Source organism: Onychostoma macrolepis, chromosome 16, assembly GCF_012432095.1.
Source record: "Onychostoma macrolepis isolate SWU-2019 chromosome 16, ASM1243209v1, whole genome shotgun sequence".
NCBI classification, from domain to species: Eukaryota; Metazoa; Chordata; class Actinopteri; order Cypriniformes; family Cyprinidae; genus Onychostoma; species Onychostoma macrolepis.
The window spans coordinates 8,093,251-8,118,392 of record NC_081170.1 but is presented as its reverse complement, the minus strand read 5'-3'; the positions used below and the strand labels follow the sequence as shown (position 1 = coordinate 8,118,392).

General features: G+C 35.3%; 1 protein-coding gene across 6 annotated transcripts; it reads left to right on the top strand.

Moving 5' to 3' along the window:
* The first annotated feature begins 531 nt into the window (after nucleotides 1-531).
* Nucleotides 532-23,528, top strand: scn1ba (sodium channel, voltage-gated, type I, beta a). 6 transcript variants are annotated; one of them, XM_058747684.1, is made up of 7 exons: nucleotides 532-2,370; nucleotides 11,823-11,920; nucleotides 12,377-12,543; nucleotides 13,627-13,864; nucleotides 20,518-20,659; nucleotides 21,525-21,596; nucleotides 21,678-23,528. In XM_058747684.1, the coding sequence occupies exons 3-6, from the start codon at nucleotides 12,430-12,432 to the stop codon at nucleotides 21,589-21,591; spliced, it is 561 nt and encodes a 186-aa protein (XP_058603667.1). In that variant the 5' UTR covers nucleotides 532-2,370; nucleotides 11,823-11,920; nucleotides 12,377-12,429; the 3' UTR covers nucleotides 21,592-21,596; nucleotides 21,678-23,528. The 6 variants fall into 6 exon arrangements, with proteins under 6 accessions (XP_058603667.1, XP_058603665.1, XP_058603662.1 ...); XM_058747682.1 differs by having other exon boundaries at nucleotides 11,458-11,920; XM_058747683.1 differs by lacking the exon at nucleotides 532-2,370 and adding an exon at nucleotides 10,417-11,058 and having other exon boundaries at nucleotides 11,458-11,920.
* The last annotated feature ends 1,614 nt before the right edge of the window (nucleotides 23,529-25,142 follow it).

Below are 25,142 nucleotides of genomic sequence, written 5' to 3'. Positions count from 1 at the left end.
ACTATTCATTAATGGTACTAACTAATTTTGACAAGATCTCTCAATTCAATTCATATTGCTTTATTGGCATGACATACTTAGGTAGGCCTACATATTGTTTTGTTTATTTATGGATGTATACATATGTATTTTTTTATTTTTCTACTATGTACAATGCTTAGGCAATATGTAGGCCTACCTAAGTATGTCATGCCAATAAAGCAATATGAATTGAATTGAGAGATCTTGTCAGGGTCATGCTGATTAACATTGCTCCCAGTTTCAAGACTCTAGAATAACCTGTTCTCGAAAAATCTGACCTTCATGTACTCTACCGTATATTCGAGATAAGACGCGTCACGTGGCAGCACTATACGACCTTGTGCATCCGAAATAGCCTGAATAAATGTGAAAGCATCTATTTACATTGCCATAACGACTTGAAATTTTAACCCAGAGACACTCCGAGAAAGCATTCCACCATCCCACTACTGCAATGCATCAGTCTGCATATATCCCTCCCCCATCCCTGCTCCCTCCCAGTCCCTCCTCGTGCATCCCAAACGCAGCATCCTTCCCTACAGCGTGAGATATCGCCAATGAACGCACCACGTTATGGTTTAACGTGTGGTGCTCCGGGCCAAACGCAATCTTTTGTGCATATTTTAATTTATACCGAACATTTATTCGGGGACAGCAGCACAATTTGGTTAAATCCGTGACCCACAAATAAACACCCCGCGTGACCAACGGAATGTTTTAACGGCGCGAGCGAATCGACTTCATCCACTGAGAAGCCGTTTTTTGGGATCGTAACCAACTGAATGAAGACAAACGTGGGGAAGGAACGTTTTATTGACTAAATATGTGTGGTAATCGGTAACGGTAGGCTGAGAAATATTCAAACCACAAAACAATCACCCTGAGGTCACGTTTATTATTGTTGACAGGGGAAATACCGTCGATGTTTTGATACTTGCATCAGTCGTTAATAGGAAAACGGCAACTGATATTGTTTAAAAATCTAGGTAATGTAGTTGAAATTTTATTGCATGTAACGTAGACGCATGAATGATGTATTATTAGTATATTTTTTGGTGATCATAATTATTCGCTGTTAGACATATGCCTTGATGTTTGACAGTTGGAAATTACAGACGCTTTAGCAAAATAACAGATGGCATGAGCCATAACTACATCCGGTCATAGTAAACACTCACTGCATGTGTTAGCAACTTCATGTGCATTTATTTAAATGAAACAAAGACACAAACATTAAATCCAGTATTTAAGTTCATCATATGGGTAGCCTGCTAAATGTACAGTTGTTATTTTATGTACAATGCAATGTAAATTTCCTCAAATCATACATTTAGCATGCCATTCCACTTCTTAATCGGCTATAAGCCTATAACTTTAAGTTGAAATTGATTCTGAGAGATACATCTTCACGTTGAAACCCTAACATAAGCAATAACTCACAAAAAAGACAGCAATAAATATCGTTTAGAGTAGAAGGGAATGTCTGAATGTATGTTTGCATGAAGCCAAAGACACATAATCATTAAGAAGATTCATTTTACATTTAAAACTCACTGTGAAACACATTGCATCGTTTTTTTCTCAGGTTAAATCAGCCAACCGATGTTTAACATAAATGTATAGCACAAAATCCTTAGTTAATGTCACTTGTCTTCCATTACCTGCATAAATTTCTCATTCTAAACTAATCACAAACCTCAGCGCAGTCTTCCACTGTCAAAAAACAAGAAAACGTTTAGTGAATATATCACTGTATATATTTTAGAAATCAGATTAGATACTAATCAAAGTATTTTATCATTAAAAAGTGTATTAATATCCATTATTAAGAAAGCTCTTGCTAACATATAAATAGGTCAAGAAGAACAGTTACTGACTGAAACTTGAGTCTGGCATCTCAGCTCTTTTTTCTTTCGTGGAGTAACTGAATACTCTGTGCCTGGACTTATTGAAGCGATCACTTGCACAGAGGGCGTCACATCTCTGATACTCCCTCACTGGACTCCTTTGCTCCTCATCACAACACTCATCTCCACCAGACTAGAAGGACAGGAGGAAACATCATCAGGGTCTGAACTAAAAGTGAAGCCCACCATCATCTCAGTGTTTTCTACACTGTCAAGCTCATCTGTTCACAGATCCAGAAGACGTATTTCCTCCGCTGGGCTCCTGTCTTGCTGTGGACTACTGGCCGAGACCTCCTGCTCTTCAGTTTGAGCCTGTGTTTTGTGTGCGTGTGTTTGTGTGTGTGAAAGACAGAGACACGACTCCGAAAGCAACGCTTATCATCTGTGAAGATGTCTGCACTGCGGCTTCTATGGGTCCCTGTGCTGTTGTGTTTAACACACGGTGAGTGTCTTAAGCGCACCATAGAACATTTGAGACACATTTCAAGCCTCACAGCCTTTATCTCTGTCTGTCAGTGTCAATCAGGCCATGACAATGCTGCAGGTACCTGTATAGCAGAAATCAACTCTCAAGATAAAATCACATTATTATTATTATTTTATTATGGCTATTATTATGAGAAGTACTGTAACACATGTATTCTTACCAGAGCCATTTGTGATTAATTATTAGATATTATGTTTAAAAGAAAATGCACCTGAAGTGATATTAATTGCTTCGTTGTTTTTTTTTAACTTGGTGACCCAATAAGGGCAATTTAGCACCTGTTCAGTAGTGGTGTGTCTTTGCATTTGTTTATTTAGTCTTAGTGGGTGTGTTTATGGGTTTTGGGGTTCCTGGATTGCTGAGTAAAAACCCAGACCAGCTGTCACTGTTTGTAGAGGGTGTGTTGATGCTAAAATGGAGCCGGGTGGTCCAGACAGTAATATAGCTCTTGCCCAAAGCTTGGTTGCTTCTGTAACAAGCTGTTATTATCTTCTAGTTGGTTGTGAATGCTTTGTTTTGTTTGGGGTTTGTAGTGGGTGTCCAAAATATGTGGCTGTCAGTGCTCGTGCATACTATCTTTCATCTGTGACTGTAAGAAGACCAGCGATGGAAATAAATTGCTCTCTGGGGAACAGGTGTTGTCAGTTATGCCTCGGCGTTAGATGTCCTAGTTTACGCAGTGGGGATTTGTATCTCCCCTCATGTCATGTGTCGTCGGGACGCCCGTTATGAGGATATCTGTATTTCCTGTAATAGTGGCAGGTTATGTAAACCACCAGCTATCAGCTGCTTAAATGTTACACCTGTTTTCCAATGCAAGTCTTTATTATTTTGTATGCTAATTCTCCATAAGTACTGCAATCAAATGATACACACTTTGTAAGAGGTGAGAATCTGTTTGGTGTTTGCTAAGAAATGTAAATTTCATCTATTTGCATGGTGAGCTGTGCTTTATTGCACTAATTTATTAATTTAGATTAATATTTAAAACATTAAGCAGATCCCTATATCCAAATCAGCTCACAATGGTGATCAAGCATATTTTATGCTAATTATAGTTGCATTTATGGTTGCATTGATAATACCTATCAAATATGTAATATTCCTTCATATTTTCGTAATACATGATGTTACATATCATGCCCTAAGGAAGGAGTAAAAAATGTTGGAGCAGAAGGTTAAAATTAGAAAATGTGAGCTCAAAAGGAGAACTGTTACACAACTGTACTTGTGTAACACCTTTTTGGTACAGCAAGCCATCTCTCAGGATCACTTTAAGGGGCTTTAAAGAACCAAGATGAAAGAGAAGAGTGAGCATGGGCAGATGGACAGAAAGATAAACCATGTGTGAGAATGAAAGCGTGCGAGACAGAAAGAAAGTCCCCTGTGGTTGCCTGTGATCTGCTTGTATTATACAGTCTCAGAATGGCCAAACTACAGTATCTGATTCTGAATAGAACTGTCAAACGATTAGGGCCAGTGTAAATTGTTCACCATATAATCAGGCATCAAACGTATTACAGCTTCATTCCCCCTAGGGCATCCTGAGGTTAAATGCCTTTCAAGGGCACAGCAGTGATGGCTTAGCATGACCTTCTGCTTGCCATTGCTGAGCCTTAAAGTAAAATGTAAAATTCTGTCGTTATTGTTATGAAGAATATTTGTAAGGGCTATTGGTACCATGTCTGTCAAGCTCCAAAAAGGACAGAAAACACACACACAAAAAAAGCACAATAAAAATAAAAAACAAAAACATTGCTGTTGTATAGAATAAAATGTAGGATTTTATATTTATATTATTATATTATATTATTTTATATTTTTTTAAAGAAATTAAAATTAATATTTTTACTCAGCAAGTATACATTAAATTTTCCAAAAGTGACTTTGAAATTGTATTAATAATTAATAAATTGTATTAACAATTATATTTTTTATTTTCTTTTATTTATACAAAACAGCATAAACTTTTAATATATGTAATTTATTTTTATGAATTTATTTTTATATTTATATTGTTTTTTTAATTTATATAATTGCTACAAAACAGGTATTTTGAATATTAAAAATATTTTACAATATCACCGTTTTTACTGTACTTGATAAAATAAATTCAGCCTTGGTGAGCATAACTTAAGTGGGGACACTTAATTTCTAGCGATTATCGCCGATTTAAATTGCACAGATACTATTTAAACTAAACTGAGCTAGACAATGACATCTCTGACACTCTATCCTCCAATTTGATATTGTTAAGGGCTTTGACACAATCTGTATTGTTAAAAGCGCTATATAAATAAAGGTGACTTGACATAAGAGTCTTTTGAATAATGATGTATCACTTATATTATTAGAGTTGGTAAAGTGCCCCTGCACTTTAGCAACCTCACAAAGATGATGTCCATTTACTGACGTAGAGCAATTTATCAAAGAGCATTGCTATTATCGACAAAGACAAGTAGTGCAGTCTCACAGTGGATATCTTATGTTGCGGTGAATTCCATTATTTAGTGTTGTACTGTGTTACAGCATCCGGATGGTTTAAATGAAGACTTGTGCTGCTCTGTGCGAGTCTTCACCAACCTCAGCAGACACCTGCTGTGATAACAGTTTCACCGACTGTTTAACAGCTGTTTCACGAGTTTGCCTGACCATTCAGCCCTGCCAGGTAATGGTAAAATGAACTTGGCTAGCTGTCCGTGAAGGAGGCTCGAAACCCGAGGCTCGGCTTGAGCTTTGAGTAAGAAACCCCCCTATGATGATACGGTGTGGGTGAAAGAGAAGGGATTTAAAGGAGGAGAAGGGGTGGTGGAGGGATGCCGGAAGAATAGTCGCTTGGAACAATGACTGCTGCTTATATACGGTCGAAACGATGATTGGCAGGACTGGATGATTAGGCTCCTCCCGAACCTGCGTTATGAACTTCATATCATATCCTGCTCTAAACACTGTACTGCAGGAGTGCCATTAGACCGTTTGGATTGGTGATGGACGATGTTGTGGATGTTAATGTATGTTTGTTAGGTGTATGCATGTTACTGGACGCTGATGATTTGCTGGCAGCGAGAGTTCAGTAGTTCTGAAGGAAACATGGAGTGAAGCAGTGGGAGGTGGATGCAGTTAAGAAATATTGGCAGAAATAGTCCTGATTGAAATACATATATAGAGCATACAATGTTTTAGTCCTACAATATGATGGACTTCTCATTGAACTGCATTACAAATTGAAGAAAAAAGCATGCAACATTTCAATAGTGGCAGATATCACCACTATGTTATTATGGGTGCTTGCCAGAGCTTTGTGTTTAACTAATAGCTTACGTAGTTTTTAATAAGGACACACAACATGAATGAATGAATGAATGAATGAAAGAAACATTAATACTATACTTGCCCATATGTGACCCTGGACCACAAAACCAGTCTTAAGTCGCTGGGGTACATTTGTAGCAATAGCCAAAAATACATTTTATGGGTCAAAATTATAAATTTTTCTTTTATGTCAAAAATCATTAGGATATTAAGTAAAGATCATGTTCCATGAAGATATTTTGTAAATTTCTTACCATAAATATATCAAAACTTAATTTTTGATTAGTAATATGCATTGTTAAGAACTTCATTTGGACAACTTTAAAGGCGATTCTCTCAATATTTAGATTTTTTTGCATCCTCAGAGTCCAGATTTTCAAATAGTTGTATCTCAGCCAAATATTGTCCGATCCTAACAAACCATACATCAATGGAAAGCTTATTTATTCAGCTTGATTCAGCTTCAGATGATGTATAAATCTCAGTTTCGAAAAATTTACATTTGGTTTTGTGGTCCAGGGTCACATATATTTTTTTCATGTTGGATATTGATTTGTTAAAAAGTTAGCTTTCCCTATTTTTACATTTAGATTACTTTACCATCATCAACACTCTCTTAAAGTTAAATTTGACAATAGTCACTAATAATTTAATAACACAGATAAATGTAAAATTGAGCAAATAGCAAAATAAATATAAATTTTTCATACTGCACATTTTAATGTCATGATACATAGAATTTAAAATTATTACGCTATTTTTAAAAGAATATATATTTATTTTATTTAAACAAACCTATATAAAGTTTTAATACAGGCTGTTTATTATTTATGAATTATTTTGAAAATCCAAAATGGACAAACCCCCTAAACTTAAAATAAATTAAAATATTTAAAATAAACACACACCCACACACACATACTTTTTTTATTTTATTTAAACAAAATAATATAGAATTATATTATAGGTCATTTTTAATTAAATGTAATATTTGCAGCATTTTCATTTTAATATCAGTGGATTTCAATGGACAAACCACCTAACTTAAGCATGGTAAATAGTGTTTCTATGGCAAAAAAAAAAGATTATTTAAAAATGGCAAATGTGTTTTAATATCATTAAATAAGTATGTCTTGCTGATCAAGCAATCTATAATGGATCTACTGGCCAACTGTCAAGACAGCACCGCTGAGCATTAGCAGACAGGATGGCTGTTTTGCTGATTATTCGAACAGCCTATTTGAACGGGGGGCAGAAGGAAGATGGCTATTAATCATTTAACAGAGGTTAAAAACAGAGGCCTAGAAACAGGCAAACCAATGAGGAGCGAGTCTTTGTATTCTAAGTAGATTTTCAACAGAATCCAGCGCTGTCATTCTTGTTCAGAAAGCAGTGACGCAGGTTTTGTGCATGCACGGGTCTGGCACTGTGGAAAACTGAAGTGTATGTGAAAAAAGGTGTGTCTGAATGCACGCGTGTGCGTGTCGGAAAGCGGATGAGACGGTGGGGGAGGGTGCAGAGAACGTGAATGCTAAATCTGGGCAAGGGCACTCAAGGACATAATGTATGAAGGACGTCTCTCGCTGGTTTAATATTTAAAGCTCACATCAATTAAATTGAGAAGCTGAGGAAATGGCAATTGCATGAGGGAAAGAGAAATTGTAGCGCAGCCCACCCGTCATCCCAGTTTCAAAAATGGATGTGAAAAAACTTAGAGCTCAAAAAGAACAGGCTTTGTCTTTAGATCTGGTCGCCTGGGGAAATATCACTGCCGTTTGCCATTTACCCTTGACCTGTGGGTCTCCAACAGAATCGCTCATTGTGGATTCATTTTAGAGATTAGATTAAAGACTGGAGTGGATGGAGATGAGAACATGCAGATTCAACAGGATGATTGTACCACAAATCAGGATGTAGTACCACAGTGACAAAAATACTGGCCAACATGAAATCACATATTTGGCATGTATCAAAGAGCTCTTGTATCTATGGAAAGTCTCCACCCTGGAGCTCAGTGTTTGTCACAGATCTTTGCCATTTCCCATGAGACGAGACTGTATATGTCACTGCTATACAGATTGAGAATGCTGTCTGGCATGGAAACGTTGTCCTCGGCTGCTTGTTTTCAAGCCTGAATCAGTTTTCAAAAGGGTTTTTCTTCTCTATTTTTGTATGTCTCATTGCACTACAGTAGAGCAAACATCACCAAGGTCATAGGTTCAATTTCCAGGAAATGCATGAACTGATTAAATGTTTTCTTGAATGCAATGCAAGTTGCTTTGGGTAAAAGCATTTGCGAAATTGTAGGTCTCTCACATTTCCGTCCAAAAATGCATGCAGTTGTTAAAAGCGCTTATTTCAACTCTTTAATGCATTAATTCAATCCTGGGATTAAGCAGCCATTGTGCAGTCTAATCTGGAATAAGTTACATAATGTAATCTCTGTAAAAAAGGGTTATGTAATGACCCTGCCGCCGCAGTGACATTGACAGAAGTGTAGACAAGAATTTTTAACAGGTCTGAGGTCAGTTTATTGTGAATATACCGGCCCTCCTTTGCTTTTAAAGGGCAATGTCTCCTTCCATCCCACACTTTATAATGTCCTTTGATGTATCTGCTTGTTTCGATTCCTAAAAATCACCAGATCTAAAGTTAGCATGAAATTCAAAATTCACCATTTATCTGTTTTGTAAATGCATGTTATTGATCTTTTTGTGACGTCTCCAATCAATTAGTCTGCTTAAAACCCACTACTTTCTTACAATCGACTGCAAGATTACATTCACTTTTGAGTGCAATGCTTTCATCTCAAAATCCAGTCAAATACGATGCCCTCATTCTGTATTTTTTTCTTTTCCGTTACATTCAGACGTCAAAAGAAAGAAAAACTTCCATTGCAACTTTGAAGTTATTGTTGGTGATCATTAAAAACCGTTATATGCCCAGCTAACAGGGAACATTCTCAGAACTTTGGCTAATGTTCCAGCAAGGTTCTCTCAAAGTTATGAACAAACATTGCTCCAGAGACATTAATAGAATGTTATCCGCTTATCTGCTCTTTAATACATAGATGCAAACTCCGGTAACACTTTACTTGAAGGGGTGTGCATAAGACTGACATGACACCTTCATAATCATGACATAACACATGCATGTTTTATGCATGTTTATGACAACTGTCATTGAGTGTCATTCGCTCAGTTATGTAATTTTTAATGCAAAGATTACATTATTTGACCTAACCCTAACCTAACCTAACCCTACCCCTACCCTATACCCCTAACCCTAGCCCATAACAAAGACATCTCAAACAATGTCATCTTTGCATTAACTGAGCGAATGACACTTAATGACATTTGTCATAAACATGCATAAAGAACCTTCATATTCATGAGATGTGTTATGTCATGATTATGAAGGTGTCATGTCAGTCTTATGCACACCCCTTCAAGTAAAGTGTAACCCAAACTCCTCACCTTTTGGGGAAAACTCACCTTTTTGAGATCAAAATATGAGATTTGTGTAGATCTAATGAGAAAGTGTTTTTGGTGGTGGGGGAGGGGGGCTTTTAACAGTACCATTAGTACCAATTCACATCTGTACCCACTTGTAGTCAACCACTTTTAAACGCACCTGTGTGTTTTTGCATGCATGCTCTGGTTTCGAATTACCACAAGTTTACTTGCGTGTTTTTGCAGCGTTGAGTATTGTAGCCAATCACAGGCATCTCTGTTGAAAGCAATGGCCAGTCAGAGGTGTTTTCTGTAGGTTAATCAGAAGAATCCCCTCTGAACTAATTTTTGTTTTCTTAAGTTTACATAGTTCTACGCTTGCAGATCTACCTAATATAACCAGAGAGAGAGAAAAAAATGCATAAACACGGTATAAATAAGAGATTGATTGTGTAGTTAGTCATTGATTTATCAGGAGTTTTTATGTAAGCTCGGTCAGTTGCGCTATAAGAGCTTTGCTCCGTTTCTCTAGAATCTCTACATAATCCAAGAAAAGTTTTTTGTCTAAGAGGACTGAATGTCCACGTATACTGTTTCAAGAGTGACAAACACGAGTGTAAAAGATTACGCGAGTGAATCCACCAAATTGTTCCGTCATTCGTTGCTATGATTGACAGTGATAACTGTCCTGGGTGGAACGATCTATCTGACAAACTGATGTCAAAAATAGACCTGTGCATTAAGTGATGCAGCGTAAGTTCAGAGTAACAAAACTGGCTGAATGTATTTAGTAGCTTCTACAGTTAAAACACTCTTTTTGATGTGTCCTTTTTAAGGCAAAAAAAATTTAGTTTTAAATTAAATCTAAAAATACTACAATAAAAATATTTAATGCATTATTATTTAATTGTACTTGCTATAATGCTTCAGTACAGTATAGTCCTAAAATTTGTTATAGTCATCATTTTATAATAAATTCAAAATCAAGACCTGAAAACTAGGGAGTGGAAATGGCAGCTGAGCTATTGAGTGATCCTCTGCTGCCATCTACTGGATATAATGGTAATTTCGTGTAATTGTCATCTCAAAAGTCTTTGTTTTCCACAAGGTTTCCACAAGGCACCTCCATGAATGAAAAGTGAATTTTTAAAGTGAATTTTACTGAACAACTTTAAAGTAAAAAATAATGAGGCTTTTAAATATTGTATAATTGTTAAAAAATGAGAGGGGGGTTGCGTGTCTTTGTCACCTTTTTCACACATGATGAGTTTGCATCCCTGTTAATAACATTCTCAAAAAATTAGCACAAAAATGTCATTTATACAGTGTTTTTTCTGAAACATTTAAGTTGGATTCATACGTTTTTTTTTTTGATACTTCATACGTTAATACTTGTTTCAGAATGAAACATTCAAAACTAACATTTTCATAATGTTTGCATAAAGATAATTTCCCTTACTGTTTTCTCTAACAGTTGGATAACCAAGAATAAATGTTTTTAACACATTTAAAGGATTAGTTCACTTACAGAATAAAAATGTCCTTATAATTTACTCACCCCCATGTAACCCAAGATGTCTTTCTTTCTTCAGTCAAAAAGAAATGAATGTTTTTCAGGAAAACATTCCAGGATTTTTCTCCATATAGTGGACTTCAACAGGGACCAACGAGTTAAGGTCCAAATTTCAGTTTCAATGTAGCTTCAAAGCACTCTACACAATCCCAGCCAAAAAATAAGGGTCTTATCTAGCAAAACGTTTTCAGCAAGATGAGCAATGTGGTTAAAAAATAAATAAAAATCCCTGAATGTTTTCCTCAAAAACCTTAATTTCCTTTCGACTGAAGAAAGAAAGACATGAACATCTTGGATGACATGGGGGTGAGTAAATTATCTGGAAATTTTTATTCTGGAAGTGAACTAATCCTTTAAAAAAAGGATATTTTCATTAAAAAGAGGACATTCATAAATAACATTTTAAAAACTTTATGGGAACGTTCACAAAATGTTCTTAGAATACATTTTTGTTATAAAATTGAAATACATTGTCATATTGTAAATTACAAAGGAGTGATGCCTCATTAAAATAATTAATTGTAGTTTTTAGTGTTTTACTTAAAAAGTATCAAATTTAAATTTCAGCCATCTATTGGCTTTCTTGTTTTAGGAGTGTGTCAGCATGTGTTTATACCCTTCCTACCCTTTACTCTAAAACTGTAGTGTTTCTATGATGATAACTGTATTTCCTTCCCTGTCTGCCCTTCTTTTTCCTCTCTGCAGCCAATCAGAGGCCAATAAATCAATTATCTGTCAATGATGATCAGTGATGTGATGGATGTAACACTAAAAACGTTTAACTCTCTGTCTCCCTCTTTCTCTCTCATTTGTTTTCTTCCTCTCTTGTCTTCCAGTTGATGTAGCACTAATTTTTACTCTTTTTCTCCTTCCTCCTTTCCTCTCAGCCATCAAAAGCAAATTGTAAATGTTGTTTTTGCTGAGTACAGAGACGCCCATAAAAAAAATCAAAATAGCAGAAAGTCCTGCAGGACGACTCTTGTTAATAATGTAAATCTGTAGCTGTGATTGATGTGTGTGCGATGTTTCCTGTCCCTCATCTCATTGCGCATATATAAATACTTCTCCAGAGGTCAGAATTGCAAAAAGATCATTGGTTGAGAGCGATGCAGATGTCTCTGTGGAAACAGCAGGGTGAAGTGTGAGAGAGAGATACTTGGAATATCAGGTGTGTTATTTTTTGCTAGTGTTTGCGACTTCCTGGCATATATAGAGACTTGCGTCTATATATGAAAATAGATTAATGACTCGAAAAAGGATCACAGCTCACCACTAACAATTTATTTCCCCTCAAAGCAATTTTTTTGTTAGGACAAAAAAAACCAAGCAAATACTGTGCTCTGAGATCACAGTTAATTCGGACTATTTTAATGCACAATCAGTTTTCATGAGTGGAAATAAAATTTGCAAGAAAACGCTCTGCCTTGAACTAAAAAAGCCAGCATGCATAATTCCAAACAATGGGAAAGCATGCAAAAAATAAATCAAATAAAGGAGATTTTGACGCTGTAATGCCTGTCAGTTCTAAACAAAAAAGTGGGCATCAGTAAGACTTAATAGAGTGTTTTATGAAATCAAGCAGTTGTGTCTGTTTCTGTCACTGAATGTTTTGCTCTTCCTGTAGCTTGGCTCTGCCATGGGGCGTGTGTGGAAGTGGACTCCGACACGGAGGCAGTGATGGGGAAAGGCTTCAAATTGGGCTGTATCTCTTGCAAGATGAGAGGGGAAGTACCAGCCTCTGCCACAGTGGACTGGTGGTTCATGGCCAAAGGCGAGAGTGAATTTGCACATGTGAGTATGAGACCAAAGACCAGGCATTACAAGCTGCACATGAAGCATTACCTAAATTAATGTGCTTTTTCAAATCTTTTTTTTTTTTTTTTGTACAAGAGCTATAGTACAGCTGCATCCCTGCGTGAAATGCTCAAAACAATCAATGCACCTTAATTATATCCATGGTAAAAAAAAAACAACAACATCTAAACCCCAAAGCAGATCTTAAAATGTTGCATTTTTAACGCAAAGCCAGGGTCATGCATTTTTTTATGACTGTCTTTGTGGTCAGAAGTGAATTACTGCAGATCATTTTCAGCAAGGAACATTTCCGAGCAGAGTCTGCGGACACTTTACAAGGAAGGCAGATTAAGCCCTTTGCCATTATAGCAACTAGCTGCAACCTAAAAACTACAGTGCCAACAAATATGCAATACACACAGGCATTTTTCAGTGTTATGCCAAAGTCATTTGTGAGAGACAGCATATTTAGCATAATATATTACTAGAATATATTATATTTGTTATGCGATAATGAATGAGCATGAGAAACGTAACATGCGTGAGGAATATATTATATACACTTTATAATATTTTTAAATATTTAATATTTACAATTCCTTTAAAAATGTGAGATTATTGGCATATTAAAATAATAGAAAGCTAATTTTATGTCCTGCAGTTTTCAGGGTTTCTGCACATTTTAACCAATTCATTTCCATGGCCTTTCTAGAATACAGGATAAATATTTATAAAATAATTTCATAGAGAATTAAATGTAATAAAGTATATGTATTATATGTAGTAATGTCCAATAGAAATGTTGAAATGTTATTCCTGTTGATTGTTGCACTCTTCTACACTGTAAAAAATTATTCATGCAAATAAAACTAAAGAAAATGCTATTTCAGTCTATTTCAGAAATTTTTAATTCAGTGTTACTTTCTGTTGTTTTTGTAAATATTTGTGGAACTTACTAGCTATTTTTAGAGACACAAAATGCTGGAGAATTTAAAAATAGCTGTTTTGGGTGTTGAATAAATGCTGTGTCCTTCACAGCAGTCTCACAAGCTAATAAGAGCTCTTCTTTCTTACAATTAGATCTACAGTTATGCAGATATGACAGCCTACATAATGGATGACCGCTTCAATGACCGCCTGGCCTGGAACGGCAGTAAAAAAACCGATGATGTGCAGGACGGCTCAATTTTCATCCTTAACGTCACCTTCAACGACACCGGCACCTATCGATGTTTCTTCGACCGCACCCTTGTCTTCCCCAATTACGAATACCACACCAATGCCACCAAGTTTATCAACATCAACGTAGTAGGCAAAGGTATGCTCATTAAAACAGTGACAGTGGGAATAAGGAAATTTACATGAGATGAAGCAAATGCAAACAGACACAAATCAAAGTAAGGAGGTAACAACATCATTGGCCTGACAATATCCTCAATTCAGCATTGAAAGGAACTCTAGGGTGTGTCCATGAAGAAAGTTGAGTCAACACTGAATAGAAATGGCTTTGAAATGTCAAAAACAAGGACACTGTCATTGCCTTACACGGCCCTGCAAGCAAAGTGTTGTCATGGCAGCAGCAGCATCAAGGCTTTCATCGTCATTGGTGTCCTTGACTCACCAATGCTTATCTGTTTGAAAGCAAGGATGTTAATTATTTCTTTATTAAGTTCACAATATTCATATAGAGGATTAATGTAACAACATTCTTTGAGCATGTTATCAAACAAGTACTTAAACTGCTCCAAACATCCCAGTGTGTTGTATATGGAAAAAAGTTTGAGTCCTGATTCATGGTCCTTTGCCAGTCCCGTTCTAAACTCTCCACCCCATGCTTTCCTGTCGTTCGCTACTGTTCTGTCTGCTAAAAAGCATGAAAAAAACAAACAAACAAAAGATTAAAGTTTTAAAATGCTTTATCTATGCTAAAAAGATAAAGCATTTTGTAGGAAAACAAAATAAACAAATAGTAAATTACAAATTGGGTAACACTTTAAAATAAGGTTCATTAGTTAACATAAACTAAGATTTATTAATAGTTAATGTTAATTTCAGCATTTACTAATGCATTATTAAAATCACAAGTTTTGTTTGTTAACATTAGTTAATGCACTGTGAATTAACATGAACTAACAATGAACGACTGTAATTAACATTAACAAAGATTAATAAACACTGTAATAAATGTGTTTATCATTGTTCGTTCATGTTAGTTAATACATTAACTAATGTTAACAAATGACACCTTATTGTAAAGTGTTACCGAAAATTGTGTATAAAATTAGTCAAGTAGTCAACGGTGTTGTTATTGTTAATTAAAACAAAGACTAAATCTATAAAATTTCATTTTTAATAATTAAAATAAAGCTGAAAAAAAAAAATTAGATGGAAAATTTTAACAAAATTAACTTTTGCAACTAAAGTACTAAAACTACAAAAACTGGAATAAAAATAAAGCTAAACAGAAATATAAAAACTAATAAAAATAACAAAACAAAAAATTACAAAAATTTTAACTAAGTTTAAAATGAACACTGAAAATATAAAACTAATAGCTAATTTAAAAAAAGATACTATATTAGTATATAACTAATTGGGTACAATGGGTAAAAGGCGCCTTTGATATTATTTTCATCTAAACCACTAGGTGGCACAAAAACATGGCTTAGCACTTTCCGAAACATTCCCTTTTCAAGATGCACGTTTATATTTGTCTGATCTGTGACGCGATCGCGCGCAGCAGTGCAAAGTTGATTCTGTGCTTACTTGATCTAATATTTTATGCTTTTTAAAATATTGTAGATTTAAGTAGCAAATGAGAATTGCTAAAATTAATGCATATATTTTGAGAAAAAATGTCTTCTTTATGATTTTCAGTTTTGTTTAAGATAATTAAAGCAACAGTTTTTAAATAACGAAAGAATATGTAAAAGTATGGTATTTGGGGTAAAAAGCGCCCCTGGTGTTGGGGCTAAAGGCGCACAGTAATTAACATGATAATTAATTGATGGCTGACTTTTCCATTTGTTGACATGACATGGTTAGATTCAGATGGTAAATATCATATAGTCAAGTCAAGTCACGTTTATTTATATAGCGCTTTTAACAATACAGATTGTGTCTTAACAGTATCTTAACACTTAACAGAAACAAATTGGAGGATAGAGTGTCAGTAATGTATAATGATAAGATTTAACACTCAATTTTCAGTTAAAGGCATTTCATTATTGAATTCAGAGATGTCATTGTCTAGCTCAGTTTAGTTTAAATAGTATCTGTGCAATCAAATCGATGATAATCGCTAGAAATTAATTAAGTGTCCCCAACTGAACAAGCCAGAGGCGACAGCGTCAAGGAACCAAAACTCCCTCTGTGACAGAATGGAGAAAAAAACCTTGGGAGAAACCAGGATCAGTCGGGGGGCCAGTTCTCCTCTGACCAGACGAAACCTGCAGTTCAATTCCAACCGCAGCCATGTCAGATTGTGTAAAGGGCTTAATAATTTATTATTTAAAAAATAATTTTAAAAAACCCTAAAAATAATGTATTTATTAATTTTTCATATTTGTATATTATAGTTTTTTTTTAATGTATAAATGTATTATATTTCTATTTTTATACTGTTGCAATTTCTGACAATAATAGTATTATGTAGTTAGGTTTTTCATTATATATATATTTTATTTATTTATTTATTTATTATATTTTTAGTTATTTTGTTATATTTTTAGTTTTATTGTATTTTAGTCGAGGTCTTCACTGGGGATATGTCTCTGGGGCTCATCTAGGTGTCCTGGTCTCCGCTGACGATCAGGGCTGTAGACATCTCCCGGCGCTGATCCACCATCTGATCGGATACGGACTGAGAAACAGAATAAGAAAGAAACTGACTAATATTAGCGTAGATGCCATTCTTCTTACGATGTAATGAGTACATCGTGTGTTATGGGGAGTGTTCCCGGTTCCGGTTGATCTAATTAATGCAGCCTAACAATCCTTTAACGGATTTGAATAATAGAAGCGTATTAGTGTGTTATGTGTACGCCAGGTTAAAGAGATGGGTCTTTAATCTAGATTTAAACTGACAAGAGTGTGTCTGCCTCCCGAACAGTGTTAGGTAGATTGTTCCAGAGTTTGGGTGCTAAATAGGAATAGGATCTGCCGCCCGCAGTCGATTTTGATATTCTAGGTATTATCAAATGGCCAGAGTTTTGAGAATGCAGCGGACATGGAGGACTATAATGTGATAAGAGCTCGCTCAAGTACTGAGGAGCTAAGCCATTCAGGGCTTTATAAGTAATTAACAAGATTTTAAAATCTATCCGATGTTTGATAGGGAGCCAGTGCAGTGTTGACAGAACCGGGCTAATATGGTCATATTTCCTGGTTCTAGTAAGGACTCTAGCTGCTGCATTTTGGACCAACTGTAGTTTGTTGATCAAGCGTGCAGAACAACCACCCAATAAAGAATTACAATAGTCTAACCTTGAGGTCATAAACGCATGAATTAGCATTTCTGCATTTGACGTTGAGAGCATAGGTTGCAATTTAGATATGTTTTTGATATGGAAAAACGCAGTTTTACAGATGCTTGAAACATAGCTTTCAAATTAAAGATTGCTATCAAACAGCACACCTAGGTTCCTAACTGATGAAGAAGAATTGACAGAGCAGCCGTCAAGTGTTAGATAGTGTTCTAGGTTATTACATGTGGGGTTTTTAGGTCCGATAATTAACACCACTGTTTTTTCAGAATTTAGCAGTAAAAAATTACTCGTCATCCAGTTTTTTATATCGACTATGCATTCCGTTAGTTTCTCAATTTGGTGTGTTTCACCGGGCCGCGAAGAAATATAGAGCTGAGTATCATCAGCATAACAGTGAAAGCTAACACCATGTTTCCTGATAATATTTCCCAAGGGTAACATGTAAAGCGTGAAAAGTAACGGCCCTAGTACTGAGCCTTGAGGTACTCCGTACTGCACTTGTAATCGATATGATACCTCATCATTCACTGCTACGAACTGATAGCAGTCAGATAAGTACAATTTGAACCATGCTAAAGCACTTCCACTAATGCCAACAAAGTTTTCTAGTCTATTCAAAAGAATGTTGTGGTCGATAGTGTCGAACGCAGCGCTAAGATCCAGTAGAACTAATAAAGAGATACAACCATGATCAGATGATAGAAGCAGGTCATTTGTAACTCTAATGAGAGCAGTCTCAGTACTATGATACGGTCTAAATCCTGACTGGAATTCCTCACAGATACCATTTCTCTCTAAGAAGGAATATAATTGTGAGAATACTACCTTTTCTAGTATCTTTGACAGAAAAGGGAGATTTGAGATCGGTCTGTAATTAACTATACCTTTGGGGTCAAGCTGTGTTTTTTTAATGAGAGGCTTAATAACAGCCGATTTGAAGGTTTTGGGGACATATCCTAATGACAATGATGAATTAATAATAGCCAAAAGAGGATCTATGACTTCTAGTAGTTTAGATGGAATAGGGTATAACATACATGTTGTTGGTTTAGGTGATTTAACAAGTTTATACAATTCTTCCTCTCCTACAGTAGAGAATGAGTGGAATTGTTCCTCAGGGGATCTATAGTGCGCTATCTGATGCGATACTGTAGCTGACGGCTGCATGGTAACAATTTTATCTCTGATAGTATCGATCTTGGAAGTAAAGTAGTTCATAAAGTCATTACTGCTGTGCTCTTGGGACATGCCAACACCTGTTGATGCTTTATTTTTCGTTAATTTACTCACTGTATTGAATAAATACCGAGGGTTATGTTTGTTTTCTTCTAGAAGAGACAAAAAGTAATCAGATCTAGCAGTTTTTAATGCTTTTCTGTAGGATAGGGTACTTTCCTGCCAAGCTATACGAAATACCTCTAGTTTTGTTTTCCTCCAGCTGCGCTCCATTTTCTGGGCTGCTCTCTTTAGGGCGCGAGTGTGCTCATTATACATTATATATTGGACTCTTATCCTTAATCTTCCTTATGCGTAAAGGAGCAACCGTATCTAAAGTGCTAGAGAAGAGAGAGTCCATAGTTTCTGTTACATCATCAAGTTGTTCAGAGCTATTGGATATGCTGAGGAACTGAGATAAGTCAGGAAGATTATTTATAAAGCAGTCTTTTGTGGTAGAAGTGATGGTTCTACCATATTTGTAACAAGGAGTTGGCTTTACAGCTTTAGCTATATGGAATATACAGGAGACTAGATAATGATCTGAGATATCATCGCTCTGCTGCAAAATTTCAATGCCACTGACATCAATTCCATGTGACAGTATTAAATCTAGAGTATGATTTCGACAATGAGTAGGTCCTGACATGTGTTGTTTAACACCAATAGAGTTTAGAATATCTATAAATGCTGGTCCCAACAAATCTATCATATATTATGTTGGGTGTCCATATTAGAGATAATCACCATGTTTAGAATGAAACAATCATATTTAAAAACATGATATTAATGATATCATATACTAAAATATAATTTGTTGTTACTACTGTAAATATATATATTCAATTATTATTGGATCTCCTTCAATAATTTCAGAATCTTTACTTTTTAAAATACAGAAACAAAATCATTTTAATATGTATTTTTTATATTAACATATTTTAATGACAGTATATTTATTGAATAAAAGTTCATTCTTTTATTTTTCAAAATAAGCAGAAAACAGTACAAACTTTGCTGAAGTGATTGTTTTGAACAAGTATTAACTTAGACATTATTTTAAATATATATTTTTTCTGCAATTATACATTTTAGGCGCAGTGAACAGCACATTTTTTCTTAAGGTGGGCCTTTAGCCCCTACTGGTAGTGCAAGGAGAGCAGGTTCTAATTGAATTCTGTTCACACAAATACAAATAAATAGGTAATTGTGACTTTTTTTTATCACATTTTGGACTCTGCTTCTGGCAGTAAACTTTATCTCCCAAGTACCTGTTATATTTTTGAGTGTAAAACGGGCTTCTATATGTTTAAATCCCACTCTAATGAACAATTTTAGACTGAGTTTGATAGCCAGTCATCACAAGGCAAGGCATTGATGTCTTATTTTGTGTTTTTGGGGGAAAGTCAAGAATGTATTTTGGACAAACACTTTCCAATATTAATACAATGCATAATAAACAGCCAATAATGTAATTTTTTGTTGTTGATGCACTCAAAATCAGATTCTGAGGAATCTGAGGGGTCACATGTCTGCTTTGATGCTTCTGCTGACAACATGTCTGTCCACTTGGACACAAGTCATCATGTCATATTTGCTGAGGGTGATAAATCAGTCAGACGTATCTTTACTTCCTGTCATAGGTCACTGAGAGTTTGCATCATAGTGCTGTAATCTGCACAAATACTTTTATCATTGTTTGATCAAAATTGAAAGAGTAGTAAATCAAAAGTAATCAGATAAGGTGTTATCAGAATCAGCTTTATTCGCCAAGTGTGCGCAAACACACAAGGAATTTATTGTGGTTTTTAAGAAGCTCTTGGTACATGCATGCATGCATACATACATATGACATGACAACAGAACATTTAAATAAGACTTAACAATAAATAATAATGTGTATGAATCTGGAACAGAAGATTTATGCACAGATTTGTGCATTATTTACTCTATATATATATACAGCTGTATAGAAAATATGCATATGTATTTACATAGTACTTGAGAGAGAGGCAATGAATGAATGAATTCAGGCATGAATTACAGAACACAGGTAATAATTCCTGTGTTAGCTGTTTAGGCTGAAGATGGCATGGGGGAAAAAACTGTTTTTATGCCTAGATATTGTAGTGCACAGAGATCTGTAACGTCTGCCTGAAGGGAGAAGTGCAAACAGGTTGTGTCTGGGGTTATGGACTATATGAAAGTGTGAAAGTCATAAAAGAGCCTAATACAGCTGAATTTTAATTTTTTTATCCCTCATCCCCAGCTACACGAGGCACAGCGTCCATCTTATCTGAGATCATGATGTACGTGTCCATCATTGGGCTGCAGTTGTGGCTGGTGGTGGAGATGGTCTACTGTTACAGGAAGATCGCAGCAGCTGGAGAGGAAGCGCTGAGAGAGAGCGAGTGAGTTGCATGTCTTCAGTTTCCATTTTCCTTAGACTTCCTTTCTGTTTGCTATTTCTTGATAATAAACACCTGTCGGCCTCATTAAGGACCCATAGGGATGTCCTATTAAAACAGGAAATTTGGGATTAAACATATTAAAGGGTGTATTTCTGTACCACCATAAACACACGTGAAAATCTATTTAGTTTATATGGTAAAACTGAATTTTGTGAATTGCAATAGCATGTACACTCTTAAAAATATAGGTTCTTTATTTAACCTTTAACAACCATGGAACATTTCAATTCCACATAAGATTCTTTAGTGGAGAAAGGTTCTTTAGTACCTTTATTTTTAAAAGAATAGTTAAAATTTGCTGAAAATTTACCCATCCTCAGGCCATCCAAGATGTAGATGTAGATTTTGTTTCTTCATCTGAGAAAGAAGCATTACATCACTTGCTCACCAATGGATGCTCTGCAGTGAATGGGTGCCGTCAGAATGAGAGTCCAAACAGCTGATAAAAACATCTCAGTAATCCAAGTGACTCCAGTCCATCAATTAACATCTTGTGAAGTGGAAAGCTGGTTTCAAAGCTAACAAACATGCAGTGAAAACTTTAAAACATCAATTTTATGAATGAAAAAATATATTAAAAAAACGACCCCTACAATTAAAAAAAAAAAAATTACATTTCCACCTCTACTTTTCACTGCTTTTCTTCCTTCAAAACTATATTTCCCTTAATCCCAAACTGATCAATATTTTTTTGCAAGCTGCTCTTCTCAAAAGTCAAAACCGTTCAAGTTCTTGTTGCTGTTCTTTTCTTCATTACCTTTTCTGTCCCTTCTGCCTTTCTTTCCCTCCTTTTCCGTTCTCTTAGGGCGGAATATTTAGCTATAACCTCGGAGAGCAAAGATAATTGTGCAGGTGTAGCGGTGGCAGAATAACACAGGTGGGTTAGTTAAATATACCTGTGATGGTCACATCTGATTTTTTCTGTCAGTAAAATAATCTGCCTTTTGTTTTATTTCAGGTCCAAAAAAAGTCTCAAGCCAAAAGCTTGACGCTCCGTCCAACACGGCCTCCTCCGTCACCCACACCGGCTCTCTGTGAAACCGCACGGCTGCTGTTTTGACCTTTGTGTACAACTGTGACAGAACCGCCATTCTAAACCATCAGGGAAACACACAGTCACACATTACACCAAAAGGAAAAGTTTAGTTTTAAGGCTCTAGATGACAACTTCGAGGTTAACGAATGAATGATGCATTCATTGGTTCAAGCATGAATCTGTAACACTGAACATGACTTGTACATACGTGTTTTAGCTTTTAACACCTCTTTGCTTTTTCCACATAATGAGAACTTAGCTTTACGTGCCATAAAAATGAGTCACCACAGTATATCTACAGAGCCAGAGGACATCACAAATATTATAAAGTGTATAAAAAAATCACTAGTATATTTAACTGAGCCAGAGACACAAAAAAACAACTGTCAAATAGAGTGATATACGTGAAGACATATTTATACCATTATTTAAAGATCAAACATATTAAGAAAAAAATAATAAAATAAAAACTTACATATTAGGGTTTGTTCAGTAAAGCGTTATTAAGAGCAATTTTACGTTAAAAAAAAAAAAAAAAACATACCGAACCGTCATATTTGTGTACCTCTAATATAGAGAAATCATAACATTTCATGTTTGGCAGCTATAGGAACATGTAATTAGCATTACATAGCTAATGCCAACGCACATTTACAAGAGCTTCCTATCTGAAAACTGCACCTGTCAACCACAACTAACTTAACTAACCACTGCTAAACTAAGTTCTCACTGGTACGTAGTAATTCACTTAAATTGTCATTGCATCTATAAAAACATCATGACCAGCACCCTGTATTGGTATTGACATTTTGACACTATAAAGCACAAAATAACCATTGTGGGTAAAGAGCAGACATTGTGAGTAGCATATAAAGCTATTCACATCATTCTCCTAAAAGAAAAAAACTGCGAAGCTAATGAATGTCACGTATATGTTAATATCATAGACGTCAGGAAAGTGCATTGTTGTGTAAGATCCATATCCGAATTCAGCTACAGAAACTAACGTGATAAATATATTAATAACAATGTGCCGTAGAGGATCTGTGTTATTAATCATTCTCATGTTGGCCTCACAATTCCTCCCCTTTTCTTTTTGTCTTTGCTGACAAGATAATCAAGGGCTGCATGAAATCGATTGAGAATGACTCAAAGTTTAAAATGTGCCTCCTGTAGGAACGATGTTTATGCCTCTGGCTTCTCATGCATGATGATTTCAAATGAAAACGGAACGAGAAAGCAGGAATCAATAGTTTTCATTCACAAGTGCAGTAAAGAAGCTTCCAGTCTTTCCTCTCCCTCTATAGTAGCCAATTTCTGGTAGTGACTACAAGAGGGCAGCACAACACTGCCAAAGTCTCACTGCCTTTATGCATGAATGAACGTTCTCGAGACTTCCCAGCAATGGTTTTCTTACTTTTTATATCTTTCATTCGGTGGTTGTTAAATTGGTGGATTTCTACTGCATGATTTTAAATACGCTTTTATGAATACCGTCATAAACACTGCCACAGTTGTAACACCGGATCTGTTTCATCCTCGACCGAGCAAAACTTTAACTCCACAGCTGCTTTTAGTGCTGGGATTACTAAAACATAGATGTCACAGAATATAGTCATTATCTGACAACGTCTGCACCTCTGTAAAGTATATCAACACGACGACTTTATGGCCTCAACAATTCCAGGATGCATTTCATGTTGAAGTGAAAATGTTGCTTGCCAAATAAATTATGGACAAGGTAGTATATAATAAAATACAATTAAAAATACAGCTGATGTGTTTCTCTGAATCTTTTCTCTCTTGACCTACATGCAAGATTAAGGGTCCATCATATAGTGAAAACAGAAATGTTGTAAAATATTATTATAATTTCAAGGAGCATCATTACTCCAGTCTTCAGTGTCACTTGATCCTTCAGAAATCATTCTAATATGCTGATTTGCTGGTGTTGCAAAATTTTTGCTGCTTAACTTTTTTTTGTGGAAATCATACACTACCATTCAAAAATTTGGGGTAAGTAAAAAGTAATGAAAAAAAAAGTATACTTATATTTATCAAGGACAAATTAAATTGGTAAAAAGTGACAGTACAGATTTCTATTTCTTGTTTATTAGATTTACAGTTCAAAGAATCCTTTAAAATAAATGATCATAGTTTACACAAAAATATTAAGTAGCAAAAACTATGAGAATAATTAATAAAAACAGGGTTTCTGCAGGATTTTTAAGCTCTAATTTAAGACTTTTTAAGACCTGCACAAATAAAATGAATACCATATGAGCGGGGTAGGGCAATGTCTAGTACCATATTAAACTGTAAAATGACTGTAAAAAGCATAATTTACAATTCAGATACTTTTCACAAAAACTTTTATAAATTATACATTTTACATTTCAGCCTTTAAACCATTTTTAAGAAAATGGATAAGTCAAAAGTGATGGCTCCTGAATTTTTTTTATATTCTTCATATTCTGTGTGGTCAGTTCACAGCAGTGATAGAAATTAATCTTTTCCAATAAGTTTTATGGGTATTTTTTTTTTTTTTTTACCTTTTTTCTAAAAGTGTGCATCATCTTTTGAGTCAAATTCTTGCATTTGGGCTGTTACCAAGAAAATGAAATCAGTATCAACAAAATGTATCTTTGCAATGCATCTGAAGTGGCATTTAGACGTATTTACACACTGTTTAATGCAGCTCGGAAGGACATAGAATGCTAACCTGCAGTTACAAATGCATAAATAATGTTTTGATATTTGAAACATAAAACGTTGAAAACTGATGTTTGAAATTAATTTAAAAATGAAGATACTTTAAATGTAAAATTAAAACCGCCAGTAGGTGGCAGTAATTCACTGTTAATAAGTGAGTCATTTCGATTGAACCGACTCATTTAAACGTTTGATTCATTCAGGAACTAAAGCCTGTCATGTTGCTCAGAGACGCAAAAACAGTGCTTTAGCTGTTTGGAATTATTTTTGTTCGCGAAATAGAGCAAAAGCAGGAAATATGGTGTCTAAAATGTAAGTCTCTTAATATTAACTTCTTGTTTGTTGAACTGTTGCATAAAATCAATATCACATTTGTAATCATGCTGACATTTGGAGAAAAAAAACAGCACTCTTGGTGTGATATTAACTATATGAAATTATATAAATATAGGCAATACATTTTCTGCCCCCATATCTTAAATTATGTGATCATTCTAAATGCATTTTAATAGAATCGTGCAGTGAAAGAAGGCACTAGTTTAACCCATGTTAACGGATTCATTCTCTGCCAGCAGGTGTCGCGTTTGGCACAAATATAACGGTTTTCCCGGTAACGGCAGTAAGCGCAGCACCGGACTTTGAACTTGCAGCGCTCATGTTTATTTCATGAAATCG

What these genes read in the sequence shown, in the direction of transcription:
- scn1ba (XM_058747679.1), top strand. Translation starts at nt 2,319, where the DNA reads ATGTCTGCACTGCGGCTTCTATGGGTCCCTGTGCTGTTGTGTTTAACA. An exon ending in GCTGTTGTGTTTAACACACG is followed by an intron (nt 2,371 to 12,376) that starts GTGAGTGTCTTA and finishes CTCTTCCTGTAG; the next exon opens with CTTGGCTCTGCCATGGGGCG. An exon ending in GCGAGAGTGAATTTGCACAT is followed by an intron (nt 12,544 to 13,626) that starts GTGAGTATGAGA and finishes TCTTACAATTAG; the next exon opens with ATCTACAGTTATGCAGATAT.